The sequence below is a fragment of the Budorcas taxicolor genome, chromosome 5, assembly GCF_023091745.1.
Source record: "Budorcas taxicolor isolate Tak-1 chromosome 5, Takin1.1, whole genome shotgun sequence".
In the NCBI taxonomy this organism is placed as follows: Eukaryota; Metazoa; Chordata; class Mammalia; order Artiodactyla; family Bovidae; genus Budorcas; species Budorcas taxicolor.
In genome coordinates, this window is record NC_068914.1 from 122458978 (window position 1) to 122485969 (window position 26992).

At 34.9% G+C, this 26992-nt stretch overlaps 1 protein-coding gene across 1 annotated transcript in view; it reads left to right on the forward strand.

The window, feature by feature from the left end:
* Window positions 1–26992, forward strand: part of IPO8 (importin 8) — a 66889-nt gene that overhangs the window by 22769 nt on the left and 17128 nt on the right. Inside the window, exons 9-20 of the mRNA XM_052640168.1 lie at window positions 2836–2970; window positions 3841–3940; window positions 8680–8756; window positions 9048–9164; window positions 9596–9685; window positions 11107–11272; window positions 12332–12492; window positions 12941–13066; window positions 15188–15254; window positions 18745–18870; window positions 19520–19617; window positions 23224–23319. Coding sequence (XP_052496128.1) covers window positions 2836–2970; window positions 3841–3940; window positions 8680–8756; window positions 9048–9164; window positions 9596–9685; window positions 11107–11272; window positions 12332–12492; window positions 12941–13066; window positions 15188–15254; window positions 18745–18870; window positions 19520–19617; window positions 23224–23319 — 1359 coding nt within the window. The remainder of the gene's footprint in view (window positions 1–2835; window positions 2971–3840; window positions 3941–8679; window positions 8757–9047; window positions 9165–9595; window positions 9686–11106; window positions 11273–12331; window positions 12493–12940; window positions 13067–15187; window positions 15255–18744; window positions 18871–19519; window positions 19618–23223; window positions 23320–26992) is intronic.

Below are 26992 nucleotides of genomic sequence, written 5' to 3' on the forward strand. Positions count from 1 at the left end.
ACAGGTCAGTTTTCATTCCAATCCCAAAGTGAGGCAGTGCCAAAGAGTGTTCAAAGTACTGGACAACTGTACTCATTTTGCATGCTAGCAAAGTAATGCTCAAAATTCTCCAAGTGAGGCTTCAGCAGTACGTGAACTGAGAACTTCCAGATGTTCAAACTGGATTTAGAAAAGACAGGGGAACCAGAGATCAAATTGCCAACATCTGTTGGATCATCTTAAAAGCAAGAGAGTTCCAGAAAAACATCTACTTCTGCTTTATTGACTACACCAAAGTCTTTGACTGTGTGGATCACAATAAACTGGAAAACTCTTCAAGAGATGGGAATACCAGACCACCTTACCTGCCCCCTGAGAAACCTGTATGCAGGTAAAGAAGCAACAGATGTGCAGGTTTCAACATGGAACAATGGACTGGTTCCCAGTTGGGAAAGGAGTACGTCAAGGCTGTATGTTGTTAACTGCTTATTTAACTTATACATAGAGTACATCATGTGAAATGCTGGGCAAGATGAAGCACAAGCTGGAAACAAGATTGCTGGGAGAAATCTCAATAACCTCAGATACACAGATGACACCACCCTTATGGCAGAAAGTTAAGAAGAACTAAAGAGCCTCTTGATGAAAGTGAAGGAGAGAGTGAAAAAGCTGGCTTAAAACTCAAAGGTCAAAAAATGAAGATCATGGCATCCTGTCCCATCACTTCATGGCAAATAGAGTGGGGAAACACGGAAACAGCACCAGACTTTATTTTCTTTGGCTCCAAAATCACTGCAGATGGTGACTGCAGCCATGAAATTAAAAGACACTTGCTCCTTGGAAGAAAAGCTGTGATGAACCTAGACAGCATATCAAAAAGCAGAGACATTACTTTGCCAACAATGGCCCATCTAGTCAAAGCCATGGTTTTTCCAGTAGTCATGTAAGGATGTGAGAGTTGGACCATAAGAAAGCTGAGCACTGAAGAATTGATGCTTTTGAACTGTTGTGTTGGAGAAGACTCTTGAGAGTCCCTACGACTGCAAGGAGATCCAACCAGTCAATCCTAAAGGAAATCAATCCTGAATATTCTTTGGAAGGACTGATGCTGAAGCTCACACTCCAATACTTTGGCCACTTGATGGGAAGAACTGACTTCTTGGGAAAGACTGTGGTGCTGGGAAAGATTAAAGGTGGGAGAAGAAGGGGACGACAGAGGATGAGATGGTTGGATGGCATCACCAACTCGATGGACATGAGTTTGAGCAAGCTCTGGAAGTTGGTGATGGACAGGGAAGCCTGGCGTGCTGCAGTCCATGGGGTCGCAAGGAGTCAGACATGACTGAGTGACTGAACTGAACTGGAATATGTACTTCGTTGTGGATACCAGGATAATCAGGGAGCTGGTCAGCTCTCTCTCTGCTCTTTCCACTGCTATTAAAGCCCCAGTAAGCATCCTAAAATTGATGCCTTCTTATAGTGTGTTCAGTAGAGGTTTTCAGTGTCACGTAAACATGTATAAATACACGCATTTAAATTTCATGCGGTTGCATCCATGCCGTGGAAGCCGTTCACAAAATGGCGCTCATGACTGAACAACTAAACTGAACTGCACCCATGCCATCAACTGAACCTTGGTCATTTAAGGTATATATTCCTGATATTTTTTAATGTTTTTTTTTTTAAATCAAAAGCTGTTCCTTTGGTTAGTGTTGTGGCTCATCTGCTACCACCCGCGCTTCGCGTGAACCACAGCCATATTAGGGAGAACTGTGTTCAGTAGCGTCCCTTTTTAGTCTGAATTCCAGAAAGTTTCTTGGTGATAAGACTTCTTTTTTAATTTTTAAAAAATTTTTAATTTTACTTTATTTTACTTTACAATACTGTATTGGTTTTGCCATACATTGACATGAATCCGCCACAGTGATAAGACTTCTGACAAATTTTATAAGCCTGAATTTTATGTGACTTGAACTGAATTCATGTTCTGAATTTATAAATTTTGTACGTATTTTAAAAGAACACTTTTAAGTTTATGCATCAGTTGAGAGAGAGATAAGCTTGCTTGTAGTGAAGGACTCTGGAGATCAGGAACTGGAATACTTGGGCTATGTGGTAGTGCAGCCTCCTACATGGGTCATTGCAGTGGCTTTGGACATGGTTCCTTCCTTAGAAACAGTTTTTAAAAAAAAAAAAATTCTAAAAACTCAGTTTTGTGTTATTTCTACAAAGACTTTCCATGGTCTGAGATTATAAAATAAAAAATTTCCACACTCTTTTAGTTATTCTATGGTTTCATTTTTTTTGTTGTTGTTGAAATATTTTCCCCATCTGGAATTTATTTTGGTGTGAAGTTTAGTTAGGGAGCTACATTAAGTTTTTAGGAGCTACCTAGTCAACTATCCCAGTAGTGGTTTTTTTTTGAATGACCTCGTTTCTCTTCTAGTTGAAATGCACCTTTGTCAAATAGTAAAAATCTGTTTATGGTGTCTCTCACTATATGGATATAGTGTTTTCAGTGTTCATTTAGTCAAGTCTATTATTTTACAGTAGGTTTAATTTATTTGAAGAGCTAGTATGTGGAATAGAATATAGGCTTATTTTGAATACTTCCACAGGTTAGAAGTAGGGTAAATGGCAGAAAATCACAGTGAGATACCTTTCAGTTCAGTATAACAAGGACCTATCTAAGCTCATGTGCTTTCTCACAAAATATTTATTTCTCTAAAAATCTGTTAGTTTTTTTTTATCTCTGTTGTAACCTCTGACTTGATTTTATGTCATGCCTAAAATGCCCCTCCTGTTAACTTTAAAATTGTTTGTTTTCCTATGTTTTCTCTTCCTATTTTCCTGTAGGTACTACTAAAAATTTTAGACCAGTATAGGCAGAAAGAGTATGTAGCTCCCCGTGTTCTTCAGCAAGCTTTCAACTATCTCAACCAAGGAGTTGTTCATTCTGTGACTTGGAAGCAGATGAAGCCGCACATACAGGTTAGTGTCAGTGAGCAGGTCTCCGAAATTATCCTCTGGTTAAAAATTTTCTAGACAAGGTCAGTGTTAACTAATCCAAGATTTTGTATTTAACATATTTTTGTTTTCATTAATAATTTCAGAAGAGTATCTTTTGTTTCATATAAAGAGTTTAGAAGTTTAAATATTTGAGAAGAATGAGGCCTTCAAGTTAAATGAGTTGATCTTCGTTGGAATCTCATTTAGCCTCTGTTTTTCCTCTGATACGTCAGATAGTATTTTTCTCCCCTCCTTACCTGCAAGTTGCTAGGATCAAATGAGGTATTTTGTATAACAGCATTTTGAAACCAGTCGCCAGGGCTGTAGTTAAGGTAGTGTTCTTTTGTAGGAAATGCAGGCTGATACATGACCATTTTCTTTTGTAGGTTTTTATTTCTGTTTTTAGGTTGTTAAATTCTACAGCAAAAGTTAAAGTTTTCTGTTTGTATCAATTTTACTTAAAGGTAGAATTCAGCATTGTTAAGCATTGATTAATTCAGCATTGATAAGGGACAAATCAATGAAAAGTTATGGACCATTGATAAATAAAGTAATATTTACATACAGATAACTGGATAATTTGAAGATGTTAGGAACTAAATTTTTTCCTCTCAAAGTATGCGTTCTTTAATTCTGTAATCTCTAAGATGGTAGCTGAAAAGTAAAGCAAATTCTTTTATCTTTGGTGTCTAGGATAGATTTTGTTTAGTGTTATCTTATTACAGATCTTAAAGATATGTTAGAAACATTAATATGACAGTTTGGAAAACTGACTTCGTAAAGCCTTTCATTATTAATATTCCCCAAATGTGAATACTCTATATCCATTTATTGGTTTGTTTTTTCTCTTAGAATATCTCTGAAGATGTGATTTTTTCTGTGATGTGCTATAAAGATGAGGATGAAGAACTGTGGCAGGAAGATCCATATGAGTATATAAGGATGAAATTTGGTAATTGAAATTATTTTATTCCTCATCAGTTCCTGGTTATATGAAGTAGTATAACTAAATTTATACTTTTGAGTAGATTTATTACTTTGTGAAATTCCCAGAGTTCTGCTTTGCATGATAAATTACAAAACTCGTGAAAGTTTTGATGTTCGGCTGAGCCAGTGGTCTTGAGATGAGAAGCTACTTTATTTATCTAACCCTCTCAAGGATGCTGAAGCAGTATCATCTCTATGCAACTCTTTCTACTGTGATGCTGATCTACAGAGTCCATTCCTTTCTATGACTTTTGGGCTACACATTTAGGTTTGTTCTTGGTCTGGGAGATCCTTTGCATTTCTGCCTATTTTAGGAATGCCGCAATATAGTTTGTGTCCTTATCCTAGGGACTGAATATTCCTCAGGGGAAGAAAATTACCTTTGTTGACACCAGTGTGTGGCTCTGTTCTCTGTGGGTCCTTTTAGCCTTGCATCTTCCTGGAGGCTGCTGAACTCTATAGGTTGTCCAAATTCATTCCTCTTTATTCCCAGTATGAATTAATCACTTCATGCGTACTCAGGCAGTTAGTATAGGAAGATGTTACTTGTGTACCACTGTTTCTCCCACAGTGAAGAAGCTATCTGGGGGCAGGGACTATCTTCAGTTCAGTCCAGTTCAGCTGCTCAGTCATGTCTGACTCTTTGTGACCCCATGAATTGCAGCACGCCAGGCCTCCCTGTCCATCACCAACTCTTGGAGTTCACCCAAACTCATGTCCATTGAGTTGGTGATGCCATCCAGCCATCTCATCCTCTGTCGTCCCCTTCTCCTCCTGCCTTCAATCTTTCTTAGGATCAGGGTCTTTTCTAGAGAGTCAGTTCTTTGTATCAGGTGGCCAAAATATTGCAATTTCAGCTTCAGCATCAGTCCTTCCAATGAATACTCAGGACTGACTTCCTCTAGGATTGACTGGTTGGATCTCCTTGCAGTTGTAGGGACTCTCAAGAGTCTTCTCCAACACCACAGTTCAAAAGCATCAATTTTTCAGTGCTCAGCTTTCTTATGGTCCAACTCTCACATCCTTACATGACTACTGGAAAAACCATGGCTTTGACTATATGGACCATTGTTGGCAAAGTAATGTCTCTGCTTTTTGATATGCTGTCTAGGTTCGGCATAACATTTCTTCCAAGGAGCAAGTGTCTTTTAATTTCATGGCTGCAGTCACCATCTGCAGTGATCTTGGAGCCCAAGAAAATAAAGTCTGGTGCTGTTTCTGTGTTTCCCCACTCTATTTGCCGTGAAGTGATGGGACTGAATGCCATGATCCTATTTTCTAAATGCTGAGTTTTAAGCCAGCTTTTTCACTTTTTCCTTCACTTTCATCAGGAGGCTCTTTGGTCTTTCTTCCCTTTCTGCCATAAGGGCAGTGTCATCTGTGTATTGGAGGTTATAGATATTTCTCCCGGCAGTCTTGATTCCAGCTTGTGCTTCATCCAGCCTGGCATTTCACGTGATGTACTCTGCATATAAGTTAAATAAGCAGGTTGACAATATACAGTCTTGATGTACTCCCTTCCCAATTTGGAACCAGTCTGTTGCTCCATGTCTGGTTCTAACTGTTGCTTCTACCTGCAGAAATATTTCTCAGGGGGCAGGTAAGGTGGTCTGGTATTCCCATCTCTTGAAGAATTTTCCAGTTTGTTGTGATCTACATAGGCAGAGGTTTTGGCATAATCAATAAAGCAGAAGTACATGTTTTTCTGGAACTCTCTTGCTTTTAAAATGATCCAATGGATGTTGGCAGTTTGGTCTCTGGTTCCTCTGTCTTTCTAAATCCAGCTTGACCATCTGGAAGTTCTCGGTTCACGTACTGCTGAAGCCTCACTTGGAGAATTTCGAGCATTACTTTGCTAGCATGTGAATGAGTGCAATTGTGCAGTAGTTTGAACATTCTTTGACATTGCCTTTCTTTGGGATTGAAACGAAAATTGACCTTTTCCAGTCCTGTGGTCACTGCTGAGTTTTCCAGATTTGCTGACATATTGAGTGCAGCACTTTCTTAGCATCATCTTTTAGGATTTGAAATAGCTCAACTGGAATTCCATCACCTCCACTCGCTTTGTAGTGATGCTTCCTAAGGCCCATTTGACTTCATATTCCAGGATGTCTGGCTCTAGGTGAGTGATCACACCATCATGATGATCTGGGTCATGAAGATCTTTTTTGTATAGTTTTCCTGTGTTTCTTACCACCTCTTCTTAATACCTGCTGCTTCTGTTAGGTCCATACCATTTCTGTCCTTTATTGTGCCCGTCTTTGCATGAAATGTTCCCCTGGTACCTCTAATTTTCTTAAAGAGATCTCTAGTCTTTCCTATTCCATTGTTTTCCTCTATTTCTTTGCATTGATTACTGAGGAAGGCTTTCTTATCTCTCCTTGCTGTTCTTTGGAACTCTGCATTCAAATGGATATATCTTTCCTTTTCTCCTTTGCCTTTAGCTTTCTTCTTTTCACAGCTATTTGTAAGGCCTCCTCAGACAACCATTTTGCCTTTTCCATTTCTTTTTCTTGAGGATGTTCTTGATCACTGCCTCCTGTACAATGTCACCAACCTCTGTCCGTAGTTCTTCAGGCCCTCTGTCTATCAGATCTAATCCCTTGAATCTATTTGTCACTTCCACTGTATAATCATAAGGATTTGATTTAGGTCCTCCCTGAATGGTCTAGTAGTTTTATCTATTTTCTCCAATTTAAATCTGAATTTGGCAATAAGGAGTTCATGATCTGAGCCACAGACAGCTCCCAGTCTTGTTTTTGCTGACTGTGTAGAGCTTCTCCATCTTTGGTTGCAGAGAATCAGCCAATCAAATTTCAATATTGACCACCTGGTGGTCTGTCTTGCTTTATTTTGCATTCTCCATTCCTCTACAACCCTACACGACTTTGCAAGTTCTTGGCACTAGTCTGCATTCAGTGAAATGTTCAAATAAATAATGATAAGACTAGCATTACCTAAGGCATGCTGAAGGGACTGTGACCACAGTGCTTTCCTCTTCTTGGGACATGTGTTTCTGGTTACCTGAACTAAGCCTACTAGAATAGATGCCAGATTATTGGTCCATGTTGTTTCCACAGTGCTTTATGTTTAGTATTATTTGATTATTAAGTGAGGAAGTGCCTCTTTCTCTTGGAGACAAAGTACAGGAAAAGCAGAAGTGTGAGAATAGTAAATGCAAAAGTATTTATCACTGGTTTATCCTTCCATTCTATCATTTCCTTTTCAAAATCATGATACATAATGCAGGATTTATTAATTCCCCTTCCTAATGCTTTAATGGGCTTCCTAGGTGGCACTAGTGGTAAAGAACCTACCTGCTAATGCAGGAGATTTAAGAGATGTCGGTTCGATCCCTGTGCCACTTGATCCCCTGGGGGAGGGCATGGCAACCCACTCCAGTATTCTTGCCTGGTGAATCCCATGGACAGAGGAGCCTGGTGGGCTTCAGTCCATAGCACTGCATAGTCGGACATGACTGAAGTGACTTGGCACATGCACAGTGCTTTAAATAGCACAGAATTACTTGCTAATCTTTCTTCTGTCTTATTTAAGGCATTCTTTTTAGTGTTTGGCTTTTCTATACCTGTGAACTTTTATAAGTGCAGTGTATTTGTTTAGCTTTCTGAAAACTACTGTTACTTTACTTACTCTTCATATTAAATAAGAAAGTACTTCAGGTTTTGGAAAATATAATAGTTAAGAGCTCTGTGTGTTACATTTTATTGATTAAAAGAGAATATGGATAGCTCAAGACTAGGTTGTGTCTTTTTTTCCTTAATAGTTTCCTTCTGTGGACTAGAACACAGTGGCTAGTGTGTGTATTTTACTTTTAGAAAGCTATTGGGGGAGACAATTACTAGTCTCCTTTTTATATTTTTGTCATGTGCAGTTATTTATATGAATAAAATACTTCTAAGTATATTGACTGATATTAATAATGGTGTTTTTAGATTTGGTAAAAACTGAAGGAGAGGGACTTATCTGCCGGCCCAGTGGCTAAGACTTCATGCTCCCAATGCAGGGGGCCTGGTTTTGATCCCGGGTCAGAAAGCTAGATCCTACATGCCATAATTAGAATATCCCACATGCCCCAACAAAGATTGATAATCCCACATGCCATAACTGAGACCCATCACAGCCAGAGAAATAAATAAATATTTTTAAAAAAACAGACTGAAGGAGCTCAGGCCTTGATGTTAAGACAGTCTGGATGTGAATACTGGCCTAGTTGCTTACTGTGTAATTGTGGACAAATTACTTAACCTCTCTGAGTTGCGGTGTTTTCAGCTGTACTGTCTTGTGTGCGTTTGTGTGTAATCAGTTTGTTTTTTTCTCGTACTGTGTAAGCAAGATGAGAATCTTTTTTTGATATTTGTATCCCCAGAGCTTAGAACAGAGCCTGGCACACAGTAAACAGTAAATACATTTTTATTGTTTTCTGATAGAGGTAAAGCATTTTTCCTATCCTCAGTGGAACTGTATTGTTTGTTTTAATATGATTATTTAAAAGGACAACCTATAGAGTTTGATAAATATTGTTGTGTATGAGAGCAGTCATGATATGTTCTTAGCTTATAATCAGTGTTATATATGGACTGTTTTATTTCTTGGTTCTGGAGTAGTGGTCAGTCAGGTTTAAACTATAATAAGTAGTTGTATTTTTGCTAACATGGTTTAAACTTTTAAAATCTAAAATCTTAGATATTTTCGAAGATTATGCTTCTCCTACCACAGCAGCCCAGACTCTCTTATATACTGCTGCAAAGAAAAGAAAAGAGGTATGTAGTTATTCCTTTTAAATACAAAACTGAAAGGTGACTGTGTTGATTTGACATTCTAATGAATGCCCCTTGTAGTTGAAAAATTATGTTAGTAGTTATAATCTGTAACTTTAAAAAATTTTTGTATCCTCATAAGGGAAAAGGAATATTTTTTCTTAATTGTAGTTGCTTGATAGAACACAATAAAATGTCTTTACTTTTGAAAATTTGTACATCATTTTTAATATGATAGTAAAGCAGTGAAAGCTCATGTAGACTAAAGTGGATTCTTCTATTTCTTTTCTTTAGGTATTGCCAAAAATGATGGCATTCTGTTATCAAATCCTAACAGACCCGAACTTTGATCCTAGGAAGAAAGATGGAGCCCTGCATGTGATTGGTTCCCTAGCTGATATTTTACTGAAGGTTAAGCTACTCAAATTTACTTTGCTTAATAACACTGTGAAGCATAGGCAGATGAGATAATATGAGAATAATGGATAATTTAAAACTGCTGACTCTGCATAATTGAGTTGACTATTTTTCTTTCTGTCATTTTAATTTTTTTAATTTAAAATGGCTTTTTATTCACTTTTTCAGTATGAAACTGTTGTTATATAAAAAAGATGATACAAAATAACTTTAGGGTTGTTTCTAGAAAGATCAGTCGATATCAAGTTTCTATCTAAAGACTATTTTTCTCCTGTTTTAAAACATGCATTATGTAGATCAATAATTTTACAAAATTTAAATAGAAGTATATTAAGTGTTTCATAAGAAACAAGCTTTATTAGGAAGTGATTTTTACATATGAAAAAGACATTAATAAGTTAAACTCAATTTCTATTTCCTAACAGAAGAGTTTATTCAAGGACCAAATGGAGTTACTGTTGCAGAATCATGTATTTCCATTACTATTGTCTAACCTGGGATACCTTCGAGCCAGAGTAGGTTTTTCCATATTTCATTATGTCTCGAAATTAGTGTCTTGAAATCTTCATTTGTAAGTTAATTATTGAACTAAATACTTTTGGACAAATTTATCTTTTACCACACTGGGACAAAATGAAGTCAGTGAGAATGTCTTTTATAGTCATAAAAGCTGAATAAAGAGCAAATTAGTAAATAAAGGGATGTATAGATTTTAACTCCAGCTGCCCCCCCTTGCCTCACTTGCTGCATATGCAGAACATACTGTGAGAGGGGTGATGCTGCAGCAGTGGTACCATGTAAATTCATAAGCTGACTAATTTTTAGTGTCCAAAACAGCATGAAAATTATATTTTGGCTAAACTCTTGATTATAATTTCTAGTGTGATAGTTAGATATACTTTAATAACATGCAGAAAATAATAATCCATGTAAATTTATTTGTATTCTAAGTATATATTATTTATAGAAGCAATATATTTTATGGAGAAATAAAAATAGAACTTTTAACAGCCTAGTGCTTACTTTTGTAACTATATCAGCACAACAAAATATCTTGCTAAAACCAATATGTTAACAATGCCTTGTCACCAACGCATTTTATAAATAGAAGACAGGGACTTTCCTGGTGGTCCCACTGGAGGACCACTGTGCTCCCAATGCAGGGGGCCTGGGTTCAATCCCTGATCAGGGAACTAAGACCTGGAGCAATCAAATAAATAAATAAATAAAAATATTTTAAAAGAGATAATAGTCACTAGAGAAATATTTGTGTGAATATAGGTTAGAAATGTAGAGGGTGCACAAGTATTTTTATAAGTAGGTTCCTGTTTTTACAGACTATTAATTGTATGTCTCTTGCAAGTCGTTAGTCATTCAAATTAATTACTGTCAATTGTATTTTATGCAATAGAGATTAAAAAAATAATATGATTTAGTGGTCTAATAGTTTAAAGTTTGGTAATTTATACAAGGTTAAATTTTTTTTTTATCTTCTGTGACTGAAAAAGTCAAGTTTCCTAAGTTGATTAGTGTAAGGGAAAATAATATTTTATTCATTTTTGCTATGATGATCAGTAAATGAATGTCAACACTGGCTTGTGCTTTTGCATATAAATAATAAGTTGTGAGTCATAATATTTATTAAAGCATTGACAGGATTTTTTTTTTAGAGACACTTAAGTTGGGTTCTGTTTAATCTTTCTTATGAATAATGATATTGCATAAAGGTAATTTAGAAGTAATAAAATTGCCTTTCTTATAAGAACTATGGAATCGTGAAGTTAGCAACTGAGACTAATATGTTTCCCTCCAAAAAACAAATAAATAAATAGTACATGGTAGGATTAAAGATGTTTTACTTAGAAGTTTTTATATTCATTGTTACATAAAACCATAATCCTAATAGTTTCCTACTAACTTTTTCCTTATAACATAGTCCTGTTGGGTACTTCATGCATTCAGTTCTTTGAAATTTCATAATGAGCTCAACCTAAGAAATGCAGTTGATCTAGCAAAGAAGAGCCTGATTGAGGATAAGGAGATGCCTGTCAAGGTTGAAGCTGCCCTTGCTCTTCAGTCATTAATTTCTAACCAGACACAAGGTAAAACCAAAATTATTATTAAATTAACAAAATTTAAAATTTAGAATAAGAATACATTTTTTAGAGGGTATTTTTAATTAAATAATAATTTTGATGTTGTCTTCTCAAATAGTTTTGTTTACTTCCTTGTCTTAAAGTTCAGAGTCTGGGTTTTTGAGCTTTTGCCCCTCAGAATTTTATGAGTTTATTCTTGCCACTTTTAGGAATGTCTGTTAACTGTGGTTTCCAGAAGAATTTGAGATTAGGAAACAAGTTGATGATTGTTAAACATTAGGGTAGATGGGGAATCGAGAGACCTAGGAGTCTAGTTTTGACTGAGCTCCTGCCTTGCTGTCTAGACCTGGGCAAGATATGTGATCTGTCAAGGCTTAGATTGCCATATATTTAAATTTATGGGGATTGGACTAGATGGCTTCAAGATTCCTTTTAGCTCTAGCATTCTTGTGATTTTGCCCGTTCTGAAAGCAGCAAGTTGCATTTCTAGTGAGTGATAACACATATCTCCTTTGTTTGTTTCGAAGAATGTGCTGTTCAAAATTCAAATAAACCTTTAAAAGTAAATTCTGCATTATGAAGAACATTAGCCTTTATCCCTATACAACACTGTTCCAATGGAAGGCAATATTAGATAAACACATGTGGGGAGAAGAGTGGTTGGAGATGGGGGTGAAAGAGTGAATGAGCATCATCAATGTGGGCATAGTCTTTATGTAAATGGTTTTTACACTTGTGTCATGCTGTCATATTCCTGTTTGATAAGTCATGCTAATGACAGAGGATACATGTGATTCAAATTAGTTCAGGCAAATTTCTCAAGGGAGCTATTGGCATTTGGGGCAGGAGAGTTCTTTACTGTGCAGGACGGATTGTCCATATATTCCTCGTGGGGAAACAGATACATATTGGTGAACATTATTTTGGTACAACTTTATAACTTACTTACCATCAGGCACGTATGTATCTGGAACCTATTACCCTGTGTTATTTACCTTGTGACCAAGTAAGTTTCACTTGTGAATCGCTAATATTTTTTACTGAGTTTGTTTTTTATTGCATTAGCCAAGGAATATATGAAGCCACATGTAAGGCCTATTATGCAGGAGCTGTTGCACATTGTTAGAGAGACAGAAAATGATGATGTTACTAATGTTATCCAGAAGATGATATGTGAATACAGCCAAGAGGTAGCCTCAATTGCTGTGGATATGACTCAGCATTTGGTAAGACTGGGCATAGTTTTATGTTAGTTTGGTATAAAGGCTTTGAATAATCTAAATAAATTAAACTCCAAAATTTGAAGTTTAGTTTGTATGTAACTGAAATGCTAATGTAAAAATATTTGCTGTAGTAATTCTGACGGTTAATAATTTCAATGTATAGTTTTCAGTTTTCCTAGATTTTGGATTTATTTAATGGCAACCAGAAGTTAATTATTTGCTGTTTGATTATAATAGCTAGTATATATTCCACTTTAGTGACTAGATAAGGGCAAAGTGGCTATATTTAAAACATGACAGTTTCCATCATCAATATTCACTTGGCAAACTGCATATCTTAGTTTGAGCAGTGGTGGCCTTTGGAGATGTGACACTGTCCTTTTGCTCACTTCTTATAGAGAAGTGTGAATGTAGCAGTACTAATTGTTGAATGTGTTTGCTATTTTTGTAGGCTGAGATATTTGGCAAAGTTCTTCAAAGTGATGAATATGAAGAAGTTGAAGACAAGACTGTCATGGCTATGGGAATTTTACATACCATTGATACTATCTTGACAGTTGTAGAAGACCACAAAGAGGTAGGATTTCCTTGTGTTTTATGATGTCATTATAGTAACTGAAATTAATATTATCATTGGTCATGAATTTTAAAGTCTTGACCTTTAAATTGCTGGTTATGTTGCTGGATTTTAAAAATTACCCTCAAATTTTAATGAAAAGTATTAAAATGATTGAAGGGAAATGTTGCATGTGATTTTAAAGTATATAGTATATCTCTTTTGCTAAACTTAGTTCAGTTCATCACATCTGCTATGTGCCAGGGTAGGCTTGGGGGAAAACCAAATTTAATAGAATATAGCCCTGTTGTTTGGAATCCACAGTCTGGTCTTCTTGATAGAGAGAGACTGCCATTCAGTTACAGAGGCAAATTTTAAATAATATAACAAAATACTGATGTAACAAATACCTGAGAATGGAAGGGAAGAAGAGCTTAAAACATCATCTTTCCTAGGCTGAATTCCAGAACAACATTGGATTAAGCATTTGTGCAGATATTTGTCAAGCACTCTCATATCCGTTCAGTTCAGTTCAGTTGCTCAGTCAGGTCCAACTCTTGGCGACCGCATGGACTGCGGCATGCCAGGCTTCCCTGTCCATCACCAACTCCCGGAACTTGCTCAAACTCATGTCCATTGAGTCGGTGATGCCATCAACCATCTCATCCTCTGTCTTCCCCTTATCCATTAGCTGGTAGAATGTTACCATGTCCCCCTGCCATAGCGCGGGTATTGGTAGTGCCCTTTTGCAGAAGTAGAGCACAAGGTTCAGGTAGTATCTCATGTTCATGGAGTTGGGAATTTGTAGATTTAGAGTTGCAGTCAACTGATATATCCTGATAATATATCAATTATTGCCTACCTAAAACCTGCTGCTCTCCTCCGCAAGTATTATATATTATATAGCCTTTACTTAAATTAGATTTGTGTTCATTACTTCTGCCAGCACAGTTGACTTGTTTGGCAGTGATGGCAGCTCTCGTTTTATACAGTGGGACTTAGGAAGCAGGTGCTGGTTCTTTAAATAGCATTGTTAAACCCTGTGGCTGTTGACTTATCGTGTGTTTATCACATACTAATGGATGCTTACCAGGTTCTTAAAATGGTTCAATTTTCTTCTCCTGGGCAGGCCTTTCTTTGCCTAAAAGACTTAATGTGAATTTTTGTTTTCATATTCATTATTGTATTTCTGTGTCCTTGTTGAAAGTATATGGGCCTCTGTAATGGTGAGATTTTCAAGTTGAATTGCATGTATACTTAAGGATTATTCTTTCTCTTTATATGTAGAACTTGTATTTTAAATTTGAAGAGAACTTAGAAATCGTCTTGTCAAGTTTTCCCAAATATGTTTGTCTGGAGGATGGGTAGTAGTAGGATAAGCATTAGGATTAGTTTGAAAAAAAAAAAACCAAAAAAACCAACCCCACCATTTTATGTTTCTGTTTTAATTTTTTAATTCTTGATATTACTTTTATTTTGAATTTCAAATAAAGTTAAAGGAGCATGTGACCTTATTGTGATTATCAAAGGAGGAATGGGTTAAAGTTGAGATACACTAATCAAATCTAGCTTCCCTAACCTATAGATGAAAAATCTTAAAGCCTTTAGCTAGATGGCTTTGCCAAGGTCATAGGTAACTAGAGGCAAAACAAGGACTGGAATCTTGGTCTCCTGACTGCCAGTCTTATGATTTTGAACTTAGACTTACTAAAAGCAAGCTTTGAAAGCAAGATTTCCTTAAAAGAAATATTTACATGTGTATAAATACTTAATGTATGAAGAGTAAAATTAGAAATCTGAAAAAGATGGCTAGTATTTTTATGTCTTCACATTGAAGTCCTAGATATATTAGGAATTAAAATATTGGTATAAAATATGAGATAAGGAATTAATTTAACTTGTAATTTTATTATGATTTTAACCCAAATTTCCATCATTAGCCCACTTTTCAGAATATCCTGGTTATTCTTTGATGTTTAATTTTTCACATGGAGTTTAGTATTAACTTCTTAATTTCTCTTCTCAAAAGGTCCTATTGGAAAAAAAATCCTATTGGTATTTTTATTGGGATAATATTAAATTTATAGATTAAATTAAGGGTTATGATGAATTTTAAACTAAATGTTTAAAATTTGTCTTTAGGTTACTCAGCAGTTAGAGAATATCTGTCTACGGATCATTGATCTTGTTTTACAGAAACATGTAATTGGTAAGTTCAAAGATAGAATAAAAGGTAAACTGAGACTATTTTTAAATTTGATGAAAAATGCATTTTAGCCCTTCAAATTCAACAAGATGGACAGTTTTGAGAAAGAGAAGCTTGCCTTCTGTTCAATTTTTAGATATACTTTCTAATATTAGATTTCTAGATTTTCATTTAGAGGTAAGCTTAACATACCCAATTAAGAATTTTTGTTGTTGGAGTTTTTAAAGAACAGAGATTTTAAATGTTTTTTAGAAAGAAAGAACTAAGATGAGGTTCAGGTGAGGTTACTTTAGGATTGAAAAATGAGATGATAGGCATATATTCTATCAGAAGTGTGAATTAATTGTTATTCTGTTTATGTTATGGTACCTGAATTCTGAGTAGAGTCAGTAGTTAATGCTGGATGTTATAGATTGATTGGGATTTGTAGAAGAGGCAACTTTTCATAGTATCCAAGCATTTTGAAGATACCAGCCACAAGTCTTGTGGGTAGGAGAGAAATGTAGCCTGTATAGTGTAAGAGATAGAAAGATGGAACAAAAGCAGGTTACCACATTAGAGCAGCCGTCTCCAAACTTTTATCATTCACACCATTAGTAAAAAATTGAGCATGTACTTCTAATGTATGTGACTTATACTTGAGTATATATTTATATGCAATATACATGTTACTGTGCTACATTTACATACATAAAGAGAAATGTAAAACATGAGATTAAATATAAATGAATAGTTTATCTCTACTAAGTATTCTAATACATTCTTCTCCCATTTTAGAGGATTATCCTCTACTTTGCCAAAGTAGTCCTTACTTTTGAAATCATCACTATGAAGCAGTTGTTCTCAAACTTTGATGTGGATAAGAATCACCGAGGATCTAGTTAAAATGAAGCTTCCTGGACCATAACTTCAGAGATTCTGATACACTCAGAAAGAATATATTCACTTATGTCCTTTCTGTGAAGAGATGTAACTGAAAATTCTCCATTAAAAATATTCTTTTAAGGACTTCAAACATGTGAAAACATTTGACTTACAATATTGTATTAGTTTCAGGTTTACAACATAGTAATTGGATATTTTTATAGAATATGCTATATACAGAGTTATAAAATACTGACTATATCCCCTGTGCTGTGCATTACATGCTTGTAATTATTTCAGGTCAAGGGGATTAAGAGGTACAAATCACTAGGTGTAAAATAAATAAGTCACAAGTATGTAATATCCATTGAAATTTAAAGTAAGTAGTCTTGAGGAAAAAACTGTGAAGTAAAGCAAAGTGAAGTGGTTTATACCAACTTTCTGTAATCTACCTATACCACATTTGTAATTTGGGCAATTACAACATCAGGATGTTAAGAAAAGAAAACGGGCCTATTTCTTGAGTGTAGTGGGCAGAGGAGAAAAGTTTCAATTGCCTATCTCCTCTAATCTCATCTCTAGTGCCAAGGGGATCTCTCTCATGTTTTTAGCTGTGATGCATGAACTGTTAATGGCCCTTTTTTTGAACCAGTATTTAGTCATGTAAGATTTTAGGTTAAACCAGAAAAACCTAATTCTGGAAGATATTGTGGGCTGTTAATGTAGGACCCCACCATAGCAGTCTGACCATGTTTATGTCCATGGTCCAGTCTTTTTCCACTGTCCCACTTTTGCCTCCTTCTTTTGCCTGTTTTTATTGCTAATTTACTCTTGAACTTCATGTATTATTAAAAGCTAGGCTTAGCCATGGGAGAAGGCAATGGCATCCCACTCCAGTACTCTTGCCTGGAAAATCCCATGGACGGAGGAGGCTGGTGGGCTACAGTCCATGGGGTCACCAAGAGTCGGACACGACTGAGCGACTTCACTTTCACTTTTCACTTTCATGCATTGGAGAAGGAAATGGCAACCCACTCCAGTGTTCTTGCTTGGAGAATCCTAGGGACGGTGGAGCCTGGTGGGCTGCCGTCTATGGGGTCGCACAGAGTCGGACACTACTGAAACGACTTAGCAGCGGCAGCAGCAGCAGCAGCAGGCTTAGCCATTACTGATTTAACTGCTCTATCTTATGCAGTAAGTCAAAGTTAGTACAACCATCCTACCCTAATAGTCCGTTGTCTTAGCTGATACTAAATGAAAAAAACTTATGGTTAATTTAAACATAAATGGAATTGGTAGAAGGATATTGGTAGCTCACCAAAGCAGTGGGAAGGCTGGAGTTGGCCAGAGTCAGCCAGGATTCTGCGATAAAAATGGTCTGCTTAGAAGGCCTGTGCTGCCTTGCTCAACACTGGGTCCTACACTGCTGCCCACCATAGTCCAAACTCCCAACACAGACCATGATCCTCCTAATTATTCCCCACCTCCCACAAAAAAAACTGGAAAAGCTCTGTGCCTTTTAGTTTCTCCCTCAGAGTCATAGTCCTGGTCTTGAGCATCTTGAGTGGCCTGGTAAAGTACACAGGTTGTAGCCATCAAGAGCATGAAAGGAAATACTGGGCCTCTTTCCTTTCTTTTAGGCTTCATGTTAGGAAGAGGCATTTGCTTTCCTGAACAGAACTTTCAGAAATTTTTTATTCAGGCCATTGGTTGTATTTCAAGTGATTGTCTATCCTAAATTATTTCCCAATATCTATGATTTCTATCTTATTTTGCTTTTGTAAGGCAAATATCTGTATTGCTAGCTTTTAAATATATTAAAATTTGAATAATGTTACAGAAAAAAATTTTATTCAAGCTTCCAGGGTGAATATTGGTTCCCTTGAATAAGAAGAAGGAAAAAAAAAAAACCCCAAAACTTTGAAGTTAGACTTTTTTGTTCAGTGACATGGTAGGAAATTTTTGAAACTTTTGTGTTGAGGTTTGTGTTTTCTGATTGTTATATTTAGATATAATTTCCTTCTGAATGAGGGTAAGAATAATAAGTATATGTACAAATGCAAGAATATTCCCTTTGGACTCTTTTAATAGTAAGTATAATTATCTTGAAGTAAGTTGAAAAGCATTGTACTAATTTTACAAGCTTTGTAAATTGGCAAAATATATTCTGTATATATTTTGTAAAAAATATATGCAGCAGATGGATATTTTCACCTAGATGAATTAAGTTCTCTGAAGAACATTAATTGTTTGTAAATTTAAAATCCTGTGCATGAGACACATACAATAATTGTTCATTCTTGTATCCATTTCTAATAAGGGTTTATGTATAAACTTTATTTTCTATATTACAAAACACAAAAAATATAACTTTTCAGTATTACAAGTAAGTTAGGTCAAAACAAATCTTTGCCATATCTTATTGAGTAGGGTGCAGATCTTAGTGAAAAATGGAAGATGACAAATATTAATAGAGATAGCAAGAGATGGGAGCTGAGAAACACATGCTCAAAAGTATGTTAGATATAAGATATGTGTGAGTATATAGCCTAAATCCTCTTCTGTGTGGTCTTTGTGTTTAATTTTTGCTATTTCCTAGGATTCTAACTAGAGATTTTCTTCTTTCTAGAATTCTATGAAGAAATTCTTTCACTGGCTTACAGTTTAACTTGCCATGGTATTTCTCCTCAAATGTGGCAGCTTCTAGGTATATTATATGAGGTTTTTCAGCAGGATTGTTTTGAATATTTTACAGGTATGACTTTGACCATGTAACATTTTTGTTGTTCTGTGTCTAGATAGGTATTATATCCTTTGACACTTGACATAGAGACATATGATTCCAGTACTAATCAGAAAATAATTGTTCTTCCTTTCCTGTTGAGTAGTGCTGTTGTAGGGCTTTTAGCCCAGGAATAGAGGTCATAGTAGGAAGGCTATATTTCCTATTGAATCTTAAATTACTTTGCAGTCAGAGTATATATCCATATATTAATTAATATTTTCTGAATGTCAACTATATTCTAAGCAATGTTCTAGGCTCAGCAGTACATCAGGGAACAAAATACACAGCCCTTGCCCTTTTGACACCTTCATTCTAGTATGGGGTGGAAGAGGCTAGGAAACAGACAAATAAGCAAATAGAGTGTGTCAGATGGTAATGAGTGCTATGGGGAAAAAGAAGAAAATTCATAACAGTCACTAAATGATGAGAATTTTAATCTTTCTGATCCACATTTCCCTCATCAATAAATAGGGCAGGTGTACCATTTTAGTTTCTAGCGTTTTGTGGTTGCAAGGGAAGATAGTAATGTGTGGGTGCTATAGAAATGTGCTTTCAGTGGTAATAATTTGTTTCTACTTCTGTCACTCAGATCTCATTGAGCGTTTGAATTTTTTTCCAGACATGATGCCTCTTCTGCATAATTATGTGACAATAGATACAAATACTTTACTGTCAAATCCAAAGCATTTAGAAATACTTTTTACAATGTGTAGAAAGGTAAGCATGTCCTAATCATTTGTCGTAGTGATTCTTACTAATGTTTACTGACTAGTGTTGTATTTCACTTCAGGTACTCTCTCAATTTATTCCTTATATATTTAGTTGTATATTGCTGTTATGAACATATATTTGTCATTTTGTGTTTTCAAATGGAGTTTGGAATTATATTCTGAAAATTTCATATTGTGTGTTATACTTAATGTTTGCTACTTTTATAGTTGTGTACTTCACAATGCTTAGGTAAATAATTTTCCATGTATTTTTTCTTTCAAAAATATAGACTTACTACTTGATTAAAGAAGAGTGCTAGGAAAATATCACAGTTTGTCAATTAGTGATTTTTCTTTTAATTGAATGTATATATTGGAAAACACTAGGTATAGGTAATTTTAACATAAACAAGACAAAAAAAATTGGAATAGTTGGAAAGATAGCGTCATTTAACTCAATACAGGATAGTTTGTAAGCCACATAATGACTACTGTTGCATTTATGCACAAGCATGATTGCCTACTATGTTATCTTTGTCACAAGTACCCCCTCTTGGTTATATCTAGGAGTGATTCGTGACTAATGGTTTCCTCCTCTTTTAGGTGAATATGTGTATATTCATAAATATAGAACTGTATTACATAGAGATGGCAGATTTTAGAAAGCTCAAATAGCCAGAAACCTAAGTTTGGCTTTGGAGTTGGGAGTAAGATAGCCAGTGTACAGCCTGTTTTCCTTTCTAGAAGAGATGTGTACCAGGCTCTGTTAAGAGTGCTGAACTCTATCTAATTTAGGTCTCAGTTCAGTTTTAAAGAGCCTGGGAGATTTGGGGAGGTCATTAAGTTTCATCACATATAACCTGCAGGAGTAGAATCACGATTTTTGAAGACTCATATAGCTCCTTGGGAACCCAGCTTGTTAGGTCCTAATCACCTGGCTGTCCTCAGGTTTTTCCTGTTATAGAGATAGCTGCTAGTGAGGAAAAGGGGCAGAGAAAGCAGCAAGCAGACAATTAACTCGCAGCTGCTCTGTATTGTAGCAGATAGAGTAACAGTGATGTTCACAATGATGTCCTTCTTAGCAAGTAAATTTATTTCTTATTATCTTAGTAGCACACTCTTACTGTGTATCAGGTATTTCCTGAGCATTTGTATACATTAATTTATTTAATCTTTTCAGCATTATATCACCTTTTTGTCAAAGAGGAGAGAGAGATTTTGCATTGTGCTTGAGGTTTAGAAAAGTGACCTAGGTCATATAAGCAAAGAGGAACTAAAGAGCCTCTTAATAAAGATAAAAGAGAAGAGTGAAAAATGCTAGCTTAAAACTCAGCATACGAAAAACTAAGATCATGGCATCTGGTCCCATCACTTCCTGACAAATAGATGAGGGAAAAATGAAAACAGTGGCAGTTTTTATATTCTTGGGCTCCAAAATTGCTGGGGACAGTGACTTAAGCCATGAAATTAAAAGATGCTTGCTCCTTGGAAGAAAAGCTATGACAAACCTAGACAGTGTATTTAAAAGCAGAGACATCCTTTTGCTGACAGATGTCTGTCTAGTCAAAGCTATGGTTTTTCCAGTAGTCATGTATGGATGTGAGAGTTGGGCCATAAAGAAGGCTGAGTGCTGAAGAATTGATGTTTTTGAATTGTGATGCTGGAAAAGACTCTTGAGAGTCCCTTGGACAGCAAGGAGATCAAACCAGTCCATCCTAAAGGAAATTAACCCTGAATATTCATTGGAAGGATTGATGCTGAAGCTGGCCACCTGATGTGAACAGCCGACTCATTGAAAAAGACCCTGATGCTGGGAAAAATTGAGGGCAGGAGAAGAAGGGGACAACAGATGATGAGATGGTTGGATGGCATCACAGACTCAGCTGACATGAATTTGGGCAACTCTGGAAGACAGTGAAGGATGGGGAAGCCTGGCGTGTTGTAGTGCATGGGGTCACAAAGAGCTGGACATGACTGGGCGACTAAACAACAAATCTAGTTCCAGAGCCCATTCTTAAACTATTGCACTGTATTTTGCTTCTCTTCCTTTTGTGGAAGGAAGAGAAACAGAACCTCAAACCAGCAAACAAAGAAACCAAGTAAATGTAATTTGGGATAAAGGGACTGATTTTTTTTTTTCTGTACCATATAGTCCTATGACATAAATATATTATTATATTCCTTTTTACAGAAGGGAACAGTAGGGCACAGAGGTGAAATAGCTTTTCTAAAAACACAGCTCATAAATGGCAGAGCTAGGATTTAGACCTAGGCATTCTGGTCCCAGAGCCCATTCATACTTAGAATCTAGATCTAGAAACACTGCCCTAGAGGTGGAATTCTGTTTATGTAAATAGGGTTGTTTCTTGGTTTTGCTAGCTATCTGTTTACAGTTCAGCTCCCTGACACATCTATTTTCCAGCTTCCACAGTTTTATAGCTGTCTCTTTTTCCTTTTATATGTCTTTGTGGATGTATGCCTCTAAAATATCTTTATCTTCATTTTAATGGCCTTTGGGAAGGGATAAAATTGAATGGGGATGTTCGTATCTGTCATCTTTATCTGGAAAGATTCTAAATTCAGCTTTCTTAAATCATATTTGTCTAGGAAATTATCCAATTCATCTGAGTTTAAAAATATAAAGATATAATATTCTTTGTAGTATTTTCATTTTTAATCTTTCCTTTATAGGTATTTGTACCTTTCATTCCTAACATTTTTTAAAATTTTGCTTTGCTTTTAAAAATAATTTTGAAAATAATACATTTGATAGAAGTGTCAAATTATTAAAGTCTTTAAAAAATGAATCTAGTTTTGATTTCTCTTTGTTACCTCTTTTTGTCTATTATTCCTAATTTCTGTCTTACCTTTATTCTTTAAGTCTGTTCTTTTTCTTATGTGTTGTGTTTGAACACATTAATTTTTTCATATTTCCTAATTTCTAATATAAGTATGCCTGTTCTCTATAAATCTCTCTTCTGTGAACCTTATTATAAGGCTGTCATATTCTTTGTATGAACATGTGCTTTCTATAATTGTTCATTCAGTGAAACTACAGAATTGTCATTAGGGGAACAGTCTGGTAAGCTTTGTTATATTCATCTTCTGTAATACTGTTTAGTCCTAAATGGTTTAATATCTTTGGAAAGTACTTCAAGTTATAAAGTCCATGTGAGAAAACTCAGTGGTATGTAATATTATATTTATGGTTTCTTTATGAAAAACTGGGTGAATATAGACAGGAATTCAAAAAGAACAGAAAAATACGAAAATACAGGGTTTGTTTCGTTGTTTAAGAAGGTTTTTTCCTTTATTTTATTGTATCATTTTATTGTTTTTAGTGCCTTACTTAAAGGGAAGCTTTATTTGTCTAGACAGGTAACAGCCTACTTTTTAATCCAGAGTTAAATAAAGTAAATTATTACTCATATAAGGAATTAGAGTAGATAAAAAAGATAGATGGACTTTATTTTGAACTTCCTTTTTTTGGGTTGGCAAGGTAAACTCATGATGCAAACACCATGATTCTAATGGCTGCTTTTTACGTGATATTTACTTTATGTAAACTTGATTAAAGTTTTACAGTGCCTGAGTGAAATTTTCATTACTGCAGGTACTATGTGGAGATGCAGGAGAAGATGCAGAATGTCATGCAGCCAAACTTCTTGAAGTCATCATTCTTCAGTGCAAAGGAAGGGGAATTGATCAGGTGATATATGTGTAGAAAACATCCTACTTGATGTTTAAAATTTACAATGCCTGCTTGACATTTTGTTTATATTATGATGAAAAATTATAAAGATAACCTATACTTTGTATTTACTGGTACAAATCTTATAACAAAAATACCCATGCAATTTGGAGATTGTTCCTTGCATTCTAGATACACAGAAAAATATGTAATAACTTAAGAGACTAACAAGTAAATCATGAAGGAGATAAATGTACAAATAAATCCTGCTCAGTTTGATTCCCAGAGATTTGCTTTTTTCCTTTGTTTTTGTGTATGCTATTGAAATATTCCCAGATATCTTTTTCAATCAGAAATGAAGGTACAAAAAGAAAAAATGTTTTTCTCTATTGATATAAAATATTATATATTTTTAACAAGATTAATTCAGTTTCTGATACAACTGTGGTATGATATTCAGTTACTGAGAAAAGTGTTCAAGGATAAGTGTAGAGTTTTTTTTTCAATTCTGTAATATTTACTCCATGTATTTTTGTATAACAGCTTTATTGAGATATAATTTGTATACCATCCAGTCAGTCCTTTAGAGTTTATGCGTCACTGGTTTTTAATATAGTCACCAAATTGTGCAACTATTATCACAGTCAGTTTTCAGAATATTTATTTAATCACTACCCCTGAGAAAACTCTGTGCCCTTTAGTAGTTATTTCTCATTTCACCTAAATGACCCTCAACCCTAGGCAACCATTATTATACTGTCTTTCTCTACAGATTTGCCTATTTTAGACATTTTATATAAATGAAATCATATGTGGTTCTTTGTGAATGACTTCTGTTACTTAGCGCATAATATTTTAAAAGATACCTTCATGTTATAGCAGATATCAGTACTCTATTTCTTTTAATTGATAAATATTTCATTATATGATTATATCACATTTATTTTAGCTATTCGTTGATTGATGGACATTTTTCTTATTTCCACATTTTGGCTATTGTGAACAATGTTGACATGAACATTTGTATGCTGATTTTTGTGTGGACATGTCTTCTTTGTGTGGACATGTCTTCATTTCTCTTGGTATATATATTTATATATGTATATATATAGGAGTAGTAATTCTGTGTTTAACCACTGCCAAACTTTTCCAAAGCAGCTGCACCATTTCCTGTTCCTACCAGTACTGAATGAGAGTTTTGAGTTCTCCATATCCTAGCTAACACTTGGTTGGTCTTTTTGTCATAGCCATCCTAGTAGCAATATTTCATGGTATTGGTTTGCATTTTCCCAGATGGCTTATGATAGTGAGCATCTTTTCATGTGGCTGTTTATATTTTTTAAAGAATGTTTATTCAGATTTTTTGGCCTATTTTTAATTGGTTTATTTATTTTTGAGTTGTAGGGCTTCTTTGTATATATTCTAAACTCAAGTTCCTTATCAGATATGTACTTTGTAAAAATTTCCTCTCAATTTTTATGTTATAACTTTCTTGATGATGTCCTTTGAAAGCACAGGAAAGTTAATTTTGATGACGTCTAATTTATTTTTTCTTTTGTTGTTGTGGTTGTCATCATATTTAAGAAATCACTGCTAAATTCAAGTTTACAAAAAAATTCCATTTTCTTCTAAGAGATTTATGGTCTTAGCTCTAATATTTATGTCTTTAATTCACTTTGAGTTAATTTTTGTAGATGGTATGAGGAAAAGGTACAAAGTCATCATTTTGCATGTAGATGTCAAGGTGTCTAGAAGCACTATTTCTTGAAAAACTATTCTTTCCCTGTTGAAAGGTGCTGGCACACTTGTCAGATATATTCACTATAAATGGGAGGATGTATTTGTGGACTTTCATTCAGTTTTGATGAATTTTTTTGTCCTTAATCTAGGATTGCACTATTACTGTAGCTTTGTAATAAGTTAGGAAGTTTAAGTCCTCCAGTTTTCCTGTGTAAGATTCTTTTAGCTAATCTGGACCCTTGAATTTCCATATGAATTTTAGGGCTGACTTTTCAGTTTAAGGAAAGAAGACAGCTGGAATTGTGATAAGCATTGTGCTAAATCTTTAGATTACTTTAGGAAGTATTGTCACTTTGAGAATAATTCAATTCCTGAACATAGGATGTCTTTCCTTTTCCTTTTCATTTAGGGTGTCTTTAATTTTTTTCAAAAATGTTTTATAGTTTTCAAGTACATTTCTTTTGTTAAAATCTTCCTAAAATATTTTATCCTTTCTAATGCTGTTGTAAGTGGTATTGTTTTCTTAATTTTATTTTCAAGTTGTTTATTGCCTGTGTTTAGAAATACGTTTTTTGGTATATTTTGTTTCTTGCAACCTTGCCAGAGTTGTTTATTAGTTTTAATAGAGTTTCAGAGAATTTCTTTGGATTTTCTGTATACAAGGTCATCTCATCTGCAGATAAGAGTTTTGCCTTTCTAACCTTGGTGCTTTTTATTTTACTTTTCTTGCCTAGTTGCCTTGGCTAGAACCTTCAGTGCAATGGTGAATAGGTATGGTGATACCTTGTCTTGTTCTTAATCTTAGGTAGGGAAGCATTCCTTTCACCATTAAGTCTAGTGTTAGCTGTGGGTTTTTCATAGCTGTCTTTTATCAGATTGGGTACGTTTCTGTTTACTCCTGGTTCATTAAGTGTTTCAATCATGAAGGAGTGTCAGATGCTTTTTTGCCTCTCCTGAGATGATCATATGGTTTTTGTTCTTTTAATATGGTGTATTTGTTGATTTTCAGATGTTAAGTCAAGGTTGAATTCCTGGTGTAAATCCTACTTGATCATGGAATATGATCCTTTTTATATATTTCTAGATTCAGTTAGATGGTATTTTTATAACTATTTTTGTGTCTATATTTATAGGAGATATCGATCTGTAATTTTTTTCCTTGTGGTATCTTTGTCTGAATTTGGAATCATATACTGGCCTCGTGGAATGAGTTGGGAAGGGCTCCCTCCTCTTCTATTTTTTGGAAGAATTTATGAAGGTTGGTGTTTTTTAAATGTTAGAATATAGCAGTGAAGCCATCTTTGCCAGAGGTTATTTTGTGGGTAGTTTTAAAATTACCAGTTAAATCTCTTAATTGTTATAGGTCTACTTGTATTTTTATTTCTTTTTGAGTTAATATGGGAGTTTGCATCTTTTTTAGGAGTTGTCCATTTCATCTAATTAGTTGGCATGCAGTTCATAGTATTTTGTTACCTTCTGTTGGTCAGTGATAATGACCCTGTTTGTTATTGATTTTAGTAATTATTATCTTCTCTTTCTTTCTTTCTCTGCTTTTGTTATTTCAAGTAAAATTTTGTCAATTTTGTTAATTTTTTCAATGAACCAATTTATGATTTTTCTCTCTTTGTTTTTCTGTTTGCTATTTCATTAGTTTTTGCTTTAATTCTAATAATTTATTCTTTTCTACTTTCTTTGAGTTTAGTTTGCTCTTCTTTTCCCAGAGTCTTGAGGTGGAAATTTAGGTTATTAGATTGAAATCTTTCTTGCTTTTTGTTATAGAGATTGATAGCTATAAATTTCCCTCTAACTGCTGCTTTAACTACATTAATAAGTTTTGGTATATGTTCATATTCATTCATCTCAAAATATGTTCTTATTTCCACCTTAGATAATGCTGATATAGAGATGTGTCTTGAGGTAGAAAGAAGGGATGTCAAAACTTAAGTCCAAT